This window comes from Diadema setosum, chromosome 20 (genome assembly GCF_964275005.1).
Source record: "Diadema setosum chromosome 20, eeDiaSeto1, whole genome shotgun sequence".
Taxonomy (NCBI): Eukaryota; Metazoa; Echinodermata; class Echinoidea; order Diadematoida; family Diadematidae; genus Diadema; species Diadema setosum.
In genome coordinates, this window is record NC_092704.1 from 148,043 (window position 1) to 165,282 (window position 17,240).

Here is a 17,240-nt window from a genome sequence, read left to right on the forward strand (position 1 = left end):
AATAATAACTAAAGTGATAACTGCGAAGTTTGTAGAAATTTAATCATGCATTCAAAATAGAAGAAAAAAAAATGTTATATCCGGGTTCCGATTTTGTCCTGGGCCAAACATTTCTATTGAAAGTACACTCACTAACATGACTGATGTATTTAATCAGAGCATTTCTGATTTTATGCAGTTATACGGATTCTCTGATTCTGTAGATGTCCATATAAACAATTATATAATCACTTTTTTTCACCCTAGCGAATATATGCCCACGTGTCAAGTTTGGTGACAGATTTGACCATGCGATTTCAAGAACTTGGCCGACGGCAACATTCTGGAGTTCGACCCAAACAAATTTCAAGATACAACGTACTTACAGCATTTTAACCCTGTCATTTCTGGTTTATAGAAAGAGAATCGTCAGAAAATCTCGGGAATACGGGTTCTGGGTTCCCTGCGGAACCCTAAGTGGGAGATGGTGCCCATTCGTACAAATATTATTCTATCAACTTTCGCAATAATACCTTCCAATTTTGATAAAAATCTGACAATGCGTTTCAATGTACGAAGCTGAAAATCACTCCAATATTAATACTTGGTTCCCCACGAATCCCCGAAGATGGAGGCGGGCACTCCCGGGTACCCCAAGAACAACTCGGGACAGTAATTAATGTACTAACGCATAAATCAGAGCATATCTAGCTCACTCCTGGTTCTAGAACAGACATTAAAAGATTTCCTAATTCGGGCTATGGATTTGATATAATTGAGACTCTAGGACAATAGGGATGCTACCCGCCAAGTTTTACAAAGATTTGACCTTGTCAAGAAGAAGAAGAAAGTGTGAGAAATACCCCTCCCCAAAACTTGGTCCCCACAGGGCCCATAGGAGGTACCCCAGACCTACCACTAAAAAACCTGCAATTGCTGCCACTGATATACGTATTTACAACACTCAATACATAGGTCTATCACTCCTGCTTCTAGAGGAGAAAGATTCTTTCTTTTCAAGATTTCTTGAACTCGAGGCTTTTGGGACCGCTTATCTACGACGTGTCTACATGATATTGTGTTAAAAGCTGGCAAAACTCTCTTTTAGATGCTTATGGTGCCATGATGTTCATCCAGTTTTCATTGCGTGCCAGGATATTTCTCGCTCGACGAAGTTTATCCCGGATCTTATTGAAACCAGAGACATGAACAGCAGAAGCTGTATTGGTGCCCTTCTCTGGACCTGCCAAGAAATTAGTTATTATATTCCTTTCTTAATCGGCATCGAAGGAAATGTTACATTACCAGATTAGACACACACACATATACATTAGTAGGCCTACATGAGCAGCTACTGGTTGATGAGATTGTTGTAGGCCATAGGGACTCATCGGGACGACAAACAAGTTACGCCAGAAAGTTGCGGAGTGAAGTTTACACCTGTCTATTTTCATTATAATAAAAGCTTCAGTATTTGCAATGAGCCATCAATCTATAGTAAGTGACCTATTATGAGGAGCAGAGGCCTAAAACGTGAAGGGAGAGATAAAAACATACAAACAAATTACAAATGTTTAACTCAAACAAAATCTCAACATGTATGACTTATGATTCTTTTGAATTTTATCTATGGATTCTACGGACCCTCAGTGGAACAGCTACAGTGCAATCATATAGGGCTGTTAGAAATAAAAGCTTTTTGTGCAAGAGTTGAGATAGTTTTTCGGACTGTTATTGTTTTGTACTTTCCTAGAAAAAATGGAGATTCCTGCCAGGAGAATATTCTGAAATACAGTAATAATGTTCAAGTATTACGGAGCCAGACAATACATTACTTTCCGTTATGTGGAGTAAGATTTTAAACATTTCTTTACGTACTGGGAGCCTGTAAGAAACGTTTGAGAACTGGGATAATATGAGAAAAAAAGAGAATTTGGTGCCTGACCCTATTGGCAAATTTAAGTATCAATAGATTGATATAACATCCTAAACTGTTCGACTTTCCTTGGGGGAAAAAAGAAACTCTCAGGGATAAGTTCCTACTGCGACAAACCCAACGTATCAAAAGGGAGGAACACTGATAGGTACGTCTTGGTAACCCTGATCTGGTCAGTTTTCTATTGACTGCAAGGACATAATATACTTCTAACGAATCATATACCGATAGCTTAATATAACTTGAACTATGGCTCTCATCGTCTCAGAGGTACGCAAATGCGATTGAAGACTCGATTAAAATGCCCTGGGGCAACAGAACTGCATTGTCTTCTTCAAATTTTAATTTTAGTCGAAAGGAAACGACGTTGTCATGTGATGGCCTCCAGCGAATCAGCGAAAAGGTTTGTGTGATTTTCAGGTTATCTGTTTATGTGGTCAATAGTCTCAGAGTCTATCAGCTATACTCGTACATAACCGTGACGTTACTTGGATTAAAGTACATAACGTATTGTAAACAAAAGGCAATAATATGATATTTTCTCAATATTCAGCCAAGAATGATGGTCATATCAGTTTTTAGTTTGATCAGTCTTTAATCGTGAGCGGAATCAACAAGTCATAAATTCTCAAATTTACCTTCAATAAAGATTTTCTCCATGGTCATTGGTCGGCGAGGTGCGCTTCCTGTTCGTACAGCAATCTTTGAATTTTCGAAGTTGAAGTCTGCGTAATACGCAAAGAAGCCCTGTAAACAGAATTTGGTTTTAAAAAAGTGAATGTTGTTAAAACGAACATAAGAATATAGAGTCATATAAGTATTAATAACTGACATATACCCAACTCACTTACTGCTCTTTACTCCGCCAAAATTTCTTAGTTTTCTACCCTTACAACTTTTAGAATGGATTTTCATATCACTTGATAACTTCATCAGCAGGGAATTGTAGAAGATCTCTTTTGCTTTTTATCTAGTCTGAACCAAGCTGAATTATTGAGAACTTTAATTCATTATCTAACTTTTCAAATTGCCTACATTCCCAATTGTGTAATTTCTGTCATTTCATAGGACCACTCTACAATTTTATATAGAGTAGATAATTCAACATCAAACTTAACCGTCCAAATTTCAAATGCAAGCTTTCACAATGGTGTATAATTAAACGATCTTTGCCAATCTTCTCTTCTTTTTTCTGTTTCAACTCTGTACGGTAGGTTTGATAATACAAAGTAGGCACTTACACTTCACATTGTTGTGTGTGTGTTTTGTTTTTGTTTTTGTCTTTGTTTTTCTGTGCACGTTTTCTGGACGTAGCTGTCTTGCGTTACAAAGCGTGCTTGTTTGTGCGTGTGTGTGAATAGGTGCAAATAATACTGCTTAGCTAAATGTTTCATTTCTTTTCATTTCTTTGCCAAAATTTGATATGAAAACTGACCCCCCCCCCCCAAAAAAAAAAATAGAAAAAAAAAATCTAGTTTGATATACCTTGGGCCTAGTGCAGATAAATCTGCTTGCTTTGTTATACCATTTTCAAGGAATCATTTTGTTTTATTATCTGTGTGTCAAATTGACATGATGTATTTGTTATGTCGTTGTCTCAACTCTACCTCTGTGTGTATGTTCCTATAAATTCTAAATAAGTTTGGTGTGCCCTTCCTTGTACGAAAGGGAATTGCAGATGGTGTTATCAGTTGCACACCCAAATCAAACAGAGACTTATAGCCATCCGAATTTCTGTCAAACTTCTGTAAACTGTCGATCATTCAGGTACATGCTCCGACGTCAAACTAAAATGACCAAAAAATTGAGGAATTCTACAAACAGATTGACTCCGTCATAGCAACCATTCCGAAGGAAGACATGCTCATAATCAATGGTGGCTGGAATAGAAAGGTAGTAATTGGCCCGGATTCATACCTAATTAATTAACCAGGCAAACAAGGAAAATTCAAAATTAAGAAAAACAACGACAGAGGCATGAGATTGCTAGAGTTTGCCAAAAGCCACTACCTTACATTAGCCCAACCCCCCCCCCCCCCCCCCCATCTAATAAACTATTCAGGTACATCCAAGTAAATTTTATTCTGCCCCCACAACGCTACAAATCTGGTATAAACACAAACATGTTCCCAGGCACTAACAGCGCCAGCGATCACGATCTTTTCTGGCCAACTTTCGAGCTCATGCTAAAGTGTAGTCGATATCCAAATTAGTTTTGACGTAGGGAATTTGAAGGACCCTAAAATAGCGGAAGTGTTCCAAGCACAAATATGTGAAGTTTGACAGCGATGTACACACCCTTGCTGAAAACATCAAAGTTGTGCTAATTGCAACAGTTGAAAAAGTTGTTGGAAGGATGCTGAAGGAATCCAACCTTGCCTTACAAAATAATAAAATCTTAGATCTGTGCGATAAGAGACGAGAACTGAGAGGAAAGAAACATTCTAGTGTTTTGGCCAGAATGCAGTGCCAACAGGTGAATAAAGACGCTGGGATAGGCCTACAGATTTAAAAAAAAAAAAAAAAAAAAAAACAGATGTGGAAAACTGGATAGAGGCCAAGTGTAAGAAAATCAAGAAAGGCATGGAAGTAGGGAACTACAAAAATCCTACAACACACTCAAGACCCTCAAAAGGACCAACCAGCTTACATCAATAGTCATCGCAGATAAAGATGGCAGGCTTACTGACAGAGAGTGAAAAAGTTCTAAACAGGTGTACGGAATATTGCAATAGCCTTTGCAACTATATTTTTTTTTTAATAATTTTAAAGCGCACTGCTATAGCTTCTGACCATCCGAGCATTGACAATTTAGGGTTTCTGGGACGAATACTGAACTAGGGCTTTCTATAGCTCAGTCGGTAGAGCACAGGGCTGGCAATCCGGAGGTCTCGGGTTCGAATCCCGATGGAATCCCATTTTCTTTGCTCAATTTTCCAATTCATTATCTTTAAACGTAGACACTTCCATACTGCAGGATGGCCTAGGACATGCAGACAACAAGAACGATCTGCAGGTACTGAAGAAAGAGGTTGAGGCGTCAGTACAGAATCTGAAGCCAGGGAAATCTGCAGGAATGGATTAAATGCGCCAGCTGACCCTTTGAAGATTGGAGGGAAAGAGACCATGAAGGTACTAACAATGCTACGTCATCAGATTGAGACCCAAAAGAAGCGGTCAAAGGAGTGGATCCGATCACTAATGATTCTTTTACCTATAAGGGTCAACCTCAAGCAATTCCAAAACTACAGGACGATAAGTCTTATCAACCACCCTAGCAAAGTGTTCCGTATCATCCTCGACAGACTGAAATCAAAGGCTGAGGAACTGCTATCAGAAGAATAAGTAGGCTTTAAAAGAGGGAGGAGCACTGTGAAACCGATTTTCAACTGTCAAGTCCTCTTTGATAAACATCTGCGCAACACCATAAAGACCTCTACCACAGCTTTATTGATTTTAAGAATACATTTTGATCGGACATGGCGCAGAGGCCTGTTATGTGGCATGATCTAAGAGACTTCGTTGACAACCAGAATTAAGGGCGATTCTTCCGGACCACAGTCGGAGTAAGATAAGGCTGTATTATACTGTCTCTAGTACCCTTTAGCATCTTTCTGGAGAGGATCATGCAAGAGGTCCTTACAGACCATCACACCTTCATCAGCATTGATGGCAGGCCGGTCTGTAACGTCCGTTTCGCAGACAACATTGACCTAATGGGGGAGCTGTAACATGGAACCGCTGTTTTTTTTTTCACAACTTTGTACTTGGAAATTCATTCCCATTTCAGTAATTTCAGTAATTTCATTGATTATACAGAGCTGTCAAGCCAACCGTTTTCTTCAGTTTCCTCCATCTGTCTGTTGTCTGTCTATCCATATCGACCTGTCAACAACTTTCAAACATTGTAAAGCGAGAAGAAACTTTCACGAGCAATAGGAAAATGTGAAGTGTAATCATATTTATTTTCACATATTTTTTCTTTACTTTGTATATCTAAATCTATATCTGAATATCTAAAGCACCGTTTTAACTGAGCTTTTCAAACCGGAGTTACCGCGACACGCCCGGGCAATCTCTTTCACCCTTCCTGCTAAAAGGGCCCAGCAAAATGTTACTCAGACGTTGTCGCGGGAATTTTTGCCAAATTCTACCCTATCCTGCTGGAGTATACCCCGACATTACCCCGACAACCCTTCTGTTAAAACGCTTTCGCGGTAATATTCCTTTGATAAACTCAACACGCAAGGGCAATAGTCAAAGACAGTACGAGACATCGCGATCGCTGACCACGTGCATGGTGGGTTGTTATGAAAGCATCCGGAGGTTTTCCGTGTGTATCTCTTGAAACGGTACTCCTCGCTCTCTCCCGTGGTTTTACTGCCCGAGGAGAGGAATTTTGTTCTCCGGATGCCGTCCCGACGTTTATGGGTTAAGGTCCGTGAAAGCAGGGCTTTAGTAAAGACGAACTGTGCTCTATAAGCCATTGCATTTGGAGCTTAGGCGAGTTTAAACGAAATTCCTTATTAGCGCGTTATTGGGGTTCCATCAGTCTGATGAAGACACGCCTATTATACTCGACCGCACTCCACATAACCTCCGCCTACCTGCAGGAGATCACCTAGACTGCTGGTTCCAAACAATTGACCGTCGACTCGTCTGTTGAAGACATGCAGATGAGGTTTTGTGCCAAGCAGATATTCCTCAACCTGGGCGATGTTCACGTGCCTTGAAAGATTATGCCAACCAATCTGTTGGAAAGAACGTAACAGTATCTTAAACCGAAAATCTTTAGCTCTGCGACCGACTTGCTAATCACATCGTGTGCTTTCATTCAGTAGTTTCCTACTATTACCAACTAACCGAATGAATCTGAAACATCAGTGGATTCTCCTATCTTACCATGGTTATTTACAAATAGTGTGCATTAATCTGTCTCTGCTTTTCATACATGTACTAATGTCAAGATTGGCCATGTGTACTTGCTGCTAGAGTAAGGGTCTATACACTATACATGATTTAGCATGACTTTTACTGATCTCTACTGCGAGAATAGAAAAAATTAGATACTCAAGTCTCGGAGCTCCAGATTGCAACCGTTATGAACTATTACGCGTTAGGCGTGAGTTGATTTTAACCACAGCCTAAGATTTATCGAGAACCTATAAGCAGTTGTAAGTTGTTCTCGGATATGAAGTTTCTGCTTCCTGCCAGCAAACTGACCAGGAAAAATATGTATGTACATCAGATTTTGTACGCTTTAAATGACGTTGGATTTACCTGTAATACTTAGCTTGCCAATCTTCAGCAAAGAGGAGACATTTCTGTTCTTTTTGCACTAATTGTAGATCGAAAGTAATCATAACAAAAGAAATGGAAGCAGGTGCTTATATTTACATGACCAGGTGCTTCAAAGACGACCTTGAGCTGTCCAACAACTTTTTCATCACGTATGCAAAATAAAACACAAAAATGATGTTAGAAGCCGAAAAATTAAATTGCCAAATAGTTTTCTGTAAACATACACAGCAATGTTAGAAGGTTTTCAGTACAACTACAATTAACTCATTAGTTGTTAGTTGTATATTTCATTACCAAAATAGTTAAAATAGCAAGTAATGGTTAAAAGCAAGGGGAAAACAAGTATCTTCAATAATAATCATACGATACTTTTAATTCAGTTATTCCTTCTACACAAAGGTTAACGTTTCTTCCACGTACACAAACACACACACCAACTATTCATTCACTCATTTCAATTTTACGACATAACATAAAAAAACCCCCACACAATTGCCGTGGTACAATAATACATTTTTGAATGGAGGCCTCATAAAAAGCACATAAGGGTCTTGTTAGAACTGATTCCCTACAAACAATCATTACATTTTAACTGAGCAATAATCAGACAAGTTTAAATGATAAAACAAAGGCGATAGATACTATGAATATCTTCATATGAACTTATTACATGGGGACGCACAGTGTTCAAAGTGTTGATTACAAGTATGTTCCTCTCTGCCTGGTATACATGATTTTCCAGACATACCTTATATGAATTCATCAGGGACTATTCGAACTGCTTGCATGGTGCCGTCATGGAGCCTCATGCATGTACAATTGTATTTCTATTTCCATATTAAAACAATGGCCCTGGCAGACTTAATAGGACTGACTATAACCTTGCATGTAGTTGATCGTCATGAGAACCCAGGACATGGAGTTGAGGGTGCCTTCACGAGGATTACATATGCCATTTCGCTTGGCCCACTGCTTCACGATGAACCCCAAAGGACCTACACGATTATCCTCTGAAAAAAAAGATAACCATATTTGTAAGTACAGTAAAACCAAGGTAAAATACAACATTAGAAGGGAGGATGATGGAAGATAATTACGCTATTAATGACTCGTCCGTTTAGGGATACGATAGACAAACATTATCAATACGTTTTGTATGAGTTTTCCAGGAAAGTTTATTTGCTTATAGTTAAAGCTAAAAATGTGGTAGCGGACTTAATTTCCAGGACTTTGCTGTCTAAGATAATAGCCATGCAGGGGAAGATTATTTGATGAATTGCTGAAAATCATACAGTTTTTTCTTTCTTGCAGGTTCAATGACCATTATTTGCCCTGATCAAAGAAAATGAATGTTATTTTCGAGTTCTGAGACTGATGTATGCCAAGATGTGAGGGTCCGGGTGTGAAAGAAAAACGTTTGAGTTGTCTACAAAATGGCAGACAGTATAAAAGAGAGGAGTTCAGAGGAATTCTTTGTGGTTAGTAGAACTGTATAGTTATTTCTTCTCATTTCACAATGGTAAATCAGTAATGAATATGCAGAGGGACATCTCTGCAAAGCTTAAAACTGATCAAATTTCTTACCTTCGACGTACAGTTTCTGAAGATAGGAATCGAGAACGCCCCGTGGTGAAATCATGCAGGTGATAAGAATTTACTACTATGTGATTTTATGCATTATTGTACGGCCACGATTGACATTTTTGTCATAACTACTATACTTTGTAAAAAAAAAAAATGGCTGAAATGGTTTTATATATTTCATTTTGGCATGTAGAATTTTGTTAAACTCTAAATAATGCTGTACACGTTACATGACTATTAAAGTTTGTCTTAAAGAAGCAAACGTAACCTATTAACATTAACCCAGGAATGACAACTTTTGGCTAACCAAATGTTGAATCAAAAAGGTCTACAGTTGAGTTCAATGTTCAGTTCAAATTTATTTCGTTTTTTTTTTATTTTATTTAATGAAATATTATGCAAACATAAATCTCACTTTCTTTAGTGACAAAAATGATGCATGTAAATTTACACAAAGAAAACAATAATTGAAACTTGGTTCAAACAAAGTAGTACATACCCCAGTTACGTCAATGTTCAGGTCAATTTCAGTGCCATGCCTGTACAGAAAATCGAAATTCCTTGAATTAATCATCAGGGGGAAAGGTCGTATAAAGTCTCATCACAACTGCCACAGTGAACAAAATCGTACCTACCACTACAATGTATTACTAAAATAGGTATTAGACAAATCAACGATACGATTAAATGATTCCGTTCATAAAAATTGACGAAAGTTCGTTTTGTTATTCAGTTAGGGCGGTTTTTGTTTGTTTGTTTGTCTGTTTGTTGTCTTTTAATAGAAGTAGACTTTCATGTTATCAATGAATTGCGAGTGATCTGACATTACCTCACATGGCGCATCTTCAGGATTGGCACTGCCGCAGTGGCAGGGACCAGTATCACATTGGTGACGACTATCGGACCTAGAATAATAGTAAAAGATTATGGAAGTTATAACAGTGAAACATTTTAGACTTTCAATTTCAATATCGTTTTAATAACAATCATAACAATATAGCAACGTTTGCACGCTCAATAAAAAATGAAATTATATCATAATCAACATTTGTCGTCTTTGTAATTGTGACCCTGCATGACAAAACCAACAAAAAGTTGCCAGACATGGATGTTTAGCTTAGAGTAGATTCTGACAGAGCAGACTTTAAGCTTTAAAATGATGTACAACTCAATTCAGATGGTCTCTCGTAATCTAAATACTGTCAAGAAAGCACATACTCTTTGTGAAAGTGTGAGCTGAGAAAAGAAGCTCTGAAGTACAGAGTCTATTCGACTGCTTAACCTTTACCAAGCTGTGCTAGCTGTGCAATGGAAGGGGCAAAAACAGGATGTAACCCAGCGGAGCAACAACAATGAAGAGATTATCAGATTAATGAAATCGAGCATGCTTTATTATTAACACATTCTGTTCAACATTCAAAGCATTAGCATTGTTCTTGTAAAAGTTTTTAGAGATGAAAGTGAAGAGTGTGTACAGAGTTTAAGAAATGAAAAGGCGACTCTGATACACATGTAATCACAATATCCTAATAAAAAACAATGTTCGAGAAAAACTATTAGAAAACACAATTTCTTGTTCGTTTTATGATCCCAAACTTTAGCATAAAGCAGAGGAATACTTGCTCCTTCAGAAAATATGAAAAACTCAAGATCGGGTAGGTTGACCCAAGTTCACCTATTACATTCCTCATACAAAATCAATGTTTGCGACGTACTTTTTGTTGATTTTGTGATGCACGGTCACAATATATCATAATGATTATGTTAGAATCAAATTAAAAAAAAAAAGAGATTATTATAATGATCATCAGCATGCTGTTTTAAATCCATTACCTTTAATTGTATTTTGGCCATACAGATGTCATCTATGTACTTGACAGGTAATCATTTTTTTTTTTTTTTGATTGAGTCATTTCTTTATTCAAGAAAATGTTTATACATAACCAGGTCAATTATCTCTTTAGATAATTGCAGGTACACATTGAACATACAACACATATAACATCCATGGGATTAATGCGCCAGTATCAACAATAATATTTAACACTAACAATCATTATAACATTTATATCAATTCTTTAGAATATATACATATATATATATATATATATAAATCCATTACCTTTAATTGTATTTTGGCCATACATATGTCATCTATGTACTTGACAGGTAATCATAGGATAGTTTGCAACGTTTAGAAGGAAAGGAATTTAGATAAGACAGTAATTAGACATACTATTTCTTTGAAAAAAAAAATAATATGCAGTTTAGACAGTGCACATGATTAACACAGATGTTCTGAGTCAGGTGACGCATTATATCGCTTATAGGGCAAGGGTCTCTAGCATAATCCACAACAACAACAACAACAACAAGAAAAAGAATAAATATGCATTTACGATTTGCACTGATGTCAACCGAGGAGTCCACAACTTTTCCTTTGTTAAAACAGCTTTGGACAAAGGCTTGAAAAAAAAAGAAAGAAAGAAGATATTCTATCATATCTATGGCTCCTTGTTATTATGCCTTTTAGCAGTAATACTATTGGCAGACTCACAGATGGAAATGATCAAGTAACATGACTAAAGAAATCAGTGAATAGCAAGAGTAGCAGCTATCTTAAGACGCAATTAAATGTGTAAGTTGTAAGGTATTTAAGTATATGCAAATGAATAACATTATGGACAAGGTGGAGGGTCATTCTGGAATTCTTACTTGATGGTCCCATCCCTTTCAGGTGTCTTTCTAATCTCCTCAGGATCTCCACAGCTCGAGCTTTGTCATGTTCCTGATGGCAAGAAAAAAAAAGAGAAGGTATTCAAAGCGATAGATGACATTGCATCATATTATACTTACTTTGGTTAATCGCTTTGTTAGCATTCTTTTTGTTGACCTGTGTCACTAGTCATGTTTCTAAACATTCCGATCCCTCACGCCCTCTCTCTCTCTCTTTCTCTCTCTCTAACAATATTACATCATCGACTCACAACTTGCATCCGTCATGGGGACCATTATAAGTTGGTAAAAATATACAAAGTGTGACAATACATAACCTGCTTTAGTACGTTTTGCTGTTGCAACACCTGGATAGAGGCGCCTGGTGAAAAGACTACTACTTCTAAACAAGTTGAACTTGAGGTCAGAGTTCACAAAACAAAACAAAACAATCCTTTCAGCACTCCACAAGAGACCCACGAACCATCGGGGTCATCCCACTAGACCGACACCCACGAGTCATTCAGCCCATGAGTTCGACATTGAAAACAGGTCCATGAGTCATACAGCTCACGAGTCATACAGCCCATGAGTTCGACACTAGGCAAATAAAGCCCATGAGTTCGACACTAGGCAAAAACAGCCCACGAGTTCGACAGATACAATGTTAATGTTAATGTGTCCGTCTCGTGGGCCTTGTTAGCTTAGTGTCGAATTAATGGGCTGTATGACTTGTGAGCTGTATGACTCGTGGGCTGTATGACTCGTGGGTGTTGGTCTTGTGACGTGCACCCGAACAATCACCCTAGTTGAAAGAAAACATAGCCAGGAGTCCTTAATACAATAATTCTGCGAATGCTGCAGAATACATCTGCATGCATGAACAAAATTTTTGGCTAATGGGAACAATGGATCAAATCACCCATCGTCCATGGAGCATATCACAAACATAGAGATCAACCAGGGAATTTTAGTCTCCTGGCAATTTTAGATATTCGACTGTTGCTATAATACCCGCAGGTCCCTGCCACTGTCTGACCTCCACCTCCCCCCCCCCTTTTTTTTCCCTTTCTCCTCCCCCTCATTCCTCTCTCTCTCTCTCCTTCTCTTTCTCTCCTATTTGTCCATATCCATCTTCTACGTATCACATTAGGTCTAGTTCCCTTCGGTACCAAAAGAAATCGATTCAGAGTATTATATATAAACATTGATACACACACACACACACACACACACACACATAGATTATATACACTCAGCAAAAAAAAAGTAAACACTTTTTCGAGGTCATATTCTTTATAGAAGATTTTTATGAAAATCAATGAATTATATACCATATTAAAGGTTATTTAATTGGCTATCAAGCTCATAGGTTAATTAAAAAGAAAACTTTACACATGAGTGAGTACATTTGTTTTTGTCCTCCAAGGCACAAAATTAAAAATTGCAAAAATTGACATGTTCTCTTTCATTTGCAAATGCCCTTCACGATAACATTGACAACAAAAGACCAGTTTAACACAACGACAGACATGAATGAAATAGGAAAAATAAGTTTTTGTTCTCTTTATCTCGTTATTACCTCTAAGAAAAACAAAGTGGTAAACTAAAGGGGGAAGATAAGAATTTTCTGTCAAGTCAAACTTCAAATGACAAAGGGAATAAAAAGCATCAAGATGGTTAAATGAGCAGAATTTCTTTATTTGTTTCTTTTAAACTAGTGATTTAAAATCCATGTGACAATTTCAAGAACCAAACATTATTAACAACTTCCTAAAAAACTCAAATTTGTACCATTTTTGTTAATTATTACTTCTTCTCTTATTTAATTAAATTTAGATTTGACATAAGATGCTTTATTTTCCCCAATTATTTTTAGCCTTATTTGGTCTTTTAGGCTTTAAAGATATCATAGAGATCAAAGGTTTGTTTTTGCAACTTAATTTTATGTTTCTTTTTATGTGAAATTTTTTTGTTTGTTCTTATTGTTCTACTGAAGAGCTCATACACATGAATGACAACTTGTGCAGTTTTCCAATTTTTACTTTTGTGCCCTGGAAGAGATGAACAATGGTGTTCATTCATGCGTTAAGTTTACCTTTTTGTTGACCTACCAGGTTGACAGCCAATTAAATCATCTTCAATATGGTATATAATACATTAGCTTTCAGCTAGATATTCTATGAGAAATCTAAACTTGAAAAAGCGTTTACTTTCTTTTTTTGCTGAGTGTATATATATACATATAAAATATTTCTTCAGTTAGACTGATTTTGATGTTTACATTACTTTAAGAAAATAGGTACACATGTACTTTATACATACATTTATTACTAGCTGCTAGGGCTAACAAAGGAAACACACACACACACACACACACACACACACACACACACTACTTACACCATGGCTGGAATCGGGAAACCACAATGTCAGGTCGGCATCGCAACCATCGGCACCAAAGCCACTCACTGCAGACCCAAACAGACACAACTTGGCATCTACAAACAAAGGAAGTCGACATAATCGTGATAAAAGTAATACCAGGCAACTAAGACAAATAGTTTTTATCAATTTAAGAAAGAGAAGAACTGTTAGATGTGCTTGTTTCCCAGGCTAAGTTAATTGAAACACTGTTAACAATGCTTGTAGGGAGATGTGTTATACGGACGTGTATATATGCAAATACTTTGTGACTTTGTTTTTTTTTTCCTTTTCTTTTCTTTTCTTTTAACTCAGGAAACTTGCTATTGTATAAGCTCTTGGGTTTTTTTTTTTTTAAATATACATTATAATTTATACATCTATACAACTAATAAATATATACCAAAAAAAATATATATATATATATATATATAATATACACTGGACAGAAAAAGAAAGTACCCACTTCTGTCGAAGGCCGCACACAAAAATTCACCCCCTAGAAATATACAATTTTTGTACACAGGTGTGCTACACTGCCCCTTACTTATCACATGCACATAAGCAAGTGAATGTCTTCATAACAAAGAAGAACTTGACATGCACAGCATCTTGGTCAGTAGGCGTTTTCACATCAGCCCGATGTTTCGAAATAGCGCGCTATTTTCTGACTTGGGAAATTTTCCCGATAGCGAAATAGCGCGCTATTTGATAATGTGAACACAAATTAGCGCGCTAATTGTATCGCTCTGATCGAAAAAATTTCTCGACTCCAACTCGGGAAATTTCTGAAATAGCGGGATAGTAGCGCGCTATTTGATAATGTGAAAACGACTCGAGAAATTAGCGCGATGAATCCCATCATGCCTAGCGTGTGTGACCCGATCGATCGAGGCAAATTGCACACAAATCATGAGGAATTTTTGAGCGGGCACACACATTACTGATGCTGTTTGCACATACTCAGCTGTCGAATTAGCTATTTTAAAATTTTTTACTATTCGGGCTACCCCCTCTTCGGGCTGATGTGAATAAGAAATGAAATAGCGCTCTAATTCGCAATCGCGGAAAATATTTCGAGCTCGGATTTTTATCGGGCTGATGTGAAAACGCCTATAGAATCAGAAATCCCACACAACAGCACTTTCCACCATGCAAAAAATGGCCACTGAATGGATAACATTTTTAAACAACCAATATGTCAAAGTGAACACCTGTTTTGTCAAAATGATGTTATTAGGCGTTTTTCACAAGTCAGAAAATAACGCGCTATTTCGAAACATCGGGCTGATGTGAAAACGCCTAATTGTATTCCAGGGATGCTATCCTTCCTGTATGATTATGCTAATTTTCAGAATAAAATCAGTTAGCTCTTTAGACTGGACATTACTTTACTCTGGTCTAAGCAAGTTTCCATCAGGAAAATTATGCCATGTCTTGCTAGGCTTGTAAGGCTCATTCTGTTACATTTTGTGACTTTTGATTCAGTGGCCAAGATGCTGTGCATGTCATTTTTTTTTCTTTGTAATAAAGATAATCACTTGCTATTGGGTATGTGATTTCTAATGGATATTGCAGCATACCTGTGTACAAAAATTTTTTATTTCTAAGAGGTGAATTTTTGTGTGCAGCCTTTGACAGAAGTGGGTACTTTCTTTTGCTGTCCAGGTTATAATAAATGACAAAGTACTTACTGGAGTAAAGATCGTTTTTAATGACGTTTCCCAGGCTCGTTTTTACGTAGACGATCATATCCAGACCAGGGGCTTGCAGCTTTTCTCTCTTGTAGTACTGCATCATCTCTTGAGACCTGTTTCTCAAGAACATCAACAGGTTGGAAATGATAAGAACCAAATGTGAGCACATCTCCTAGCTGTGTTATTGTTGTGTGCACTATCTCCTCGATTGTTTCGCCTACTAGTATCATGATGTCAACCAAATATCGTTTAGTTTGTTTCATTTTGTTCTAAAACCTCGAAGTCCAAACACCTTTTAGCCATGGTTTACAGCCATAAAATTACATAGCAGGTTGAATGGCGTATTTTGTTTTGTTTTGTATGTCCGATGAATCAATTAAATTGTCGATGCAATTCAGATACACAGCAGTGTGAAATGAAAGTTGAATGATACATGGTCATGTGACTCTCCACACCTGACCATCAGACAATGTTGACTCTCGTTGTTATGACGTCTGGTGGGTTAACCAGTTAGGTGAAATTTCTTTCCAATTTTTGCAATTCTAGTACGGAATAAGATGAGTTGTAGGAAGGTAAACCAGCAGCATATACTGTCTAAGAGTTGAAAATACTGCAATGTGATTACTTTTCGTGATAAGTCTTTAGAACTGATGATGTAAGTGGGACGTACAATAATTTGTTGAAAATATTGCAACCTCATCTTGAATCGATATGGAGTAGAAGTTTGGAGGAGTAGGCCCTACTCATGAATCAATTCAAAATGCATGTATATCACCCAAAAGATGGCAATAAGAGCCATTTCTACCAGCCTATTAAGAGTCCATCAGTGCCAATATTACAACATTTACGGCTTCTCAATATTTTTTCAATATAAGCTGTGTGTCTGTTCATATAATCTTAATATATAAATGGTAATATCTGCTTCATTCAGCTTCTATATTGCTCATTCGTATCCATAGATATAATACTAGAAATATTACAAGACACAATTTGAATTTGCTTTAACTAATTTGCCTTGACAAATTATCAAGTTTCCTTTGCCATTTGTGGATGTATCTTTATGGAATGAATTGTCATTAAGCATACGGGAATGCAGCTGAACATACTCATTCCGCATATCTCTAAAATCACATTTGCTGGCTGTGTTATACCCAAATTATTTCTATGTGTGCTGTCGCAAATTCCCAGGTATAGACCACTATACTTGGGAAGCTGAGATATGAGATTAATTTACTGTTAAATCAATTCGCAGTCATGAAAAGCTATAATTATTAGTCTTTACAAGATTGTTAGAATTAGACAGATTTTTTAATTCTTACGATTTAGAAAACAAAATAAAATCACACACACACACACACACACACACACACACACGGGTAATCTAGACAATTTTACAATGATTAACGTTTCGTCAACATTATCTATAGATTGTAAATGAGCCATTATTCTTGCGTCGAATATCCCTAAACACATTTTTATGTCTTTTTTTATGAATATATGTTTCAGTAAAAGACAAATCACAGACGAATTGTGATATGTAATGTTTGTTGTCACCATGATAACAAACTATAACCGATACAGACTTACCTTCTGTCCTGCGCCAT

General features: G+C 37.1%; 1 protein-coding gene across 1 annotated transcript; it reads right to left on the reverse strand.

Annotated features, from left to right (window-relative positions):
• Positions 1–1,010: 1,010 nt before the first annotated feature.
• On the reverse strand, positions 1,011–17,240 carry LOC140243302 (poly(A) RNA polymerase GLD2-like). The gene is made up of 12 exons (XM_072322975.1): positions 17,224–17,240; positions 15,634–15,749; positions 13,919–14,016; positions 11,516–11,588; positions 9,630–9,705; positions 9,302–9,339; positions 8,801–8,842; positions 8,098–8,226; positions 7,313–7,353; positions 6,523–6,666; positions 2,554–2,662; positions 1,011–1,222 (listed from the first exon to the last, which is right to left on the reverse strand). Exons 1-12 carry the CDS (start codon positions 17,238–17,240, stop codon positions 1,092–1,094), a joined length of 1,014 nt encoding a protein of 337 aa, XP_072179076.1. The 3' UTR covers positions 1,011–1,091.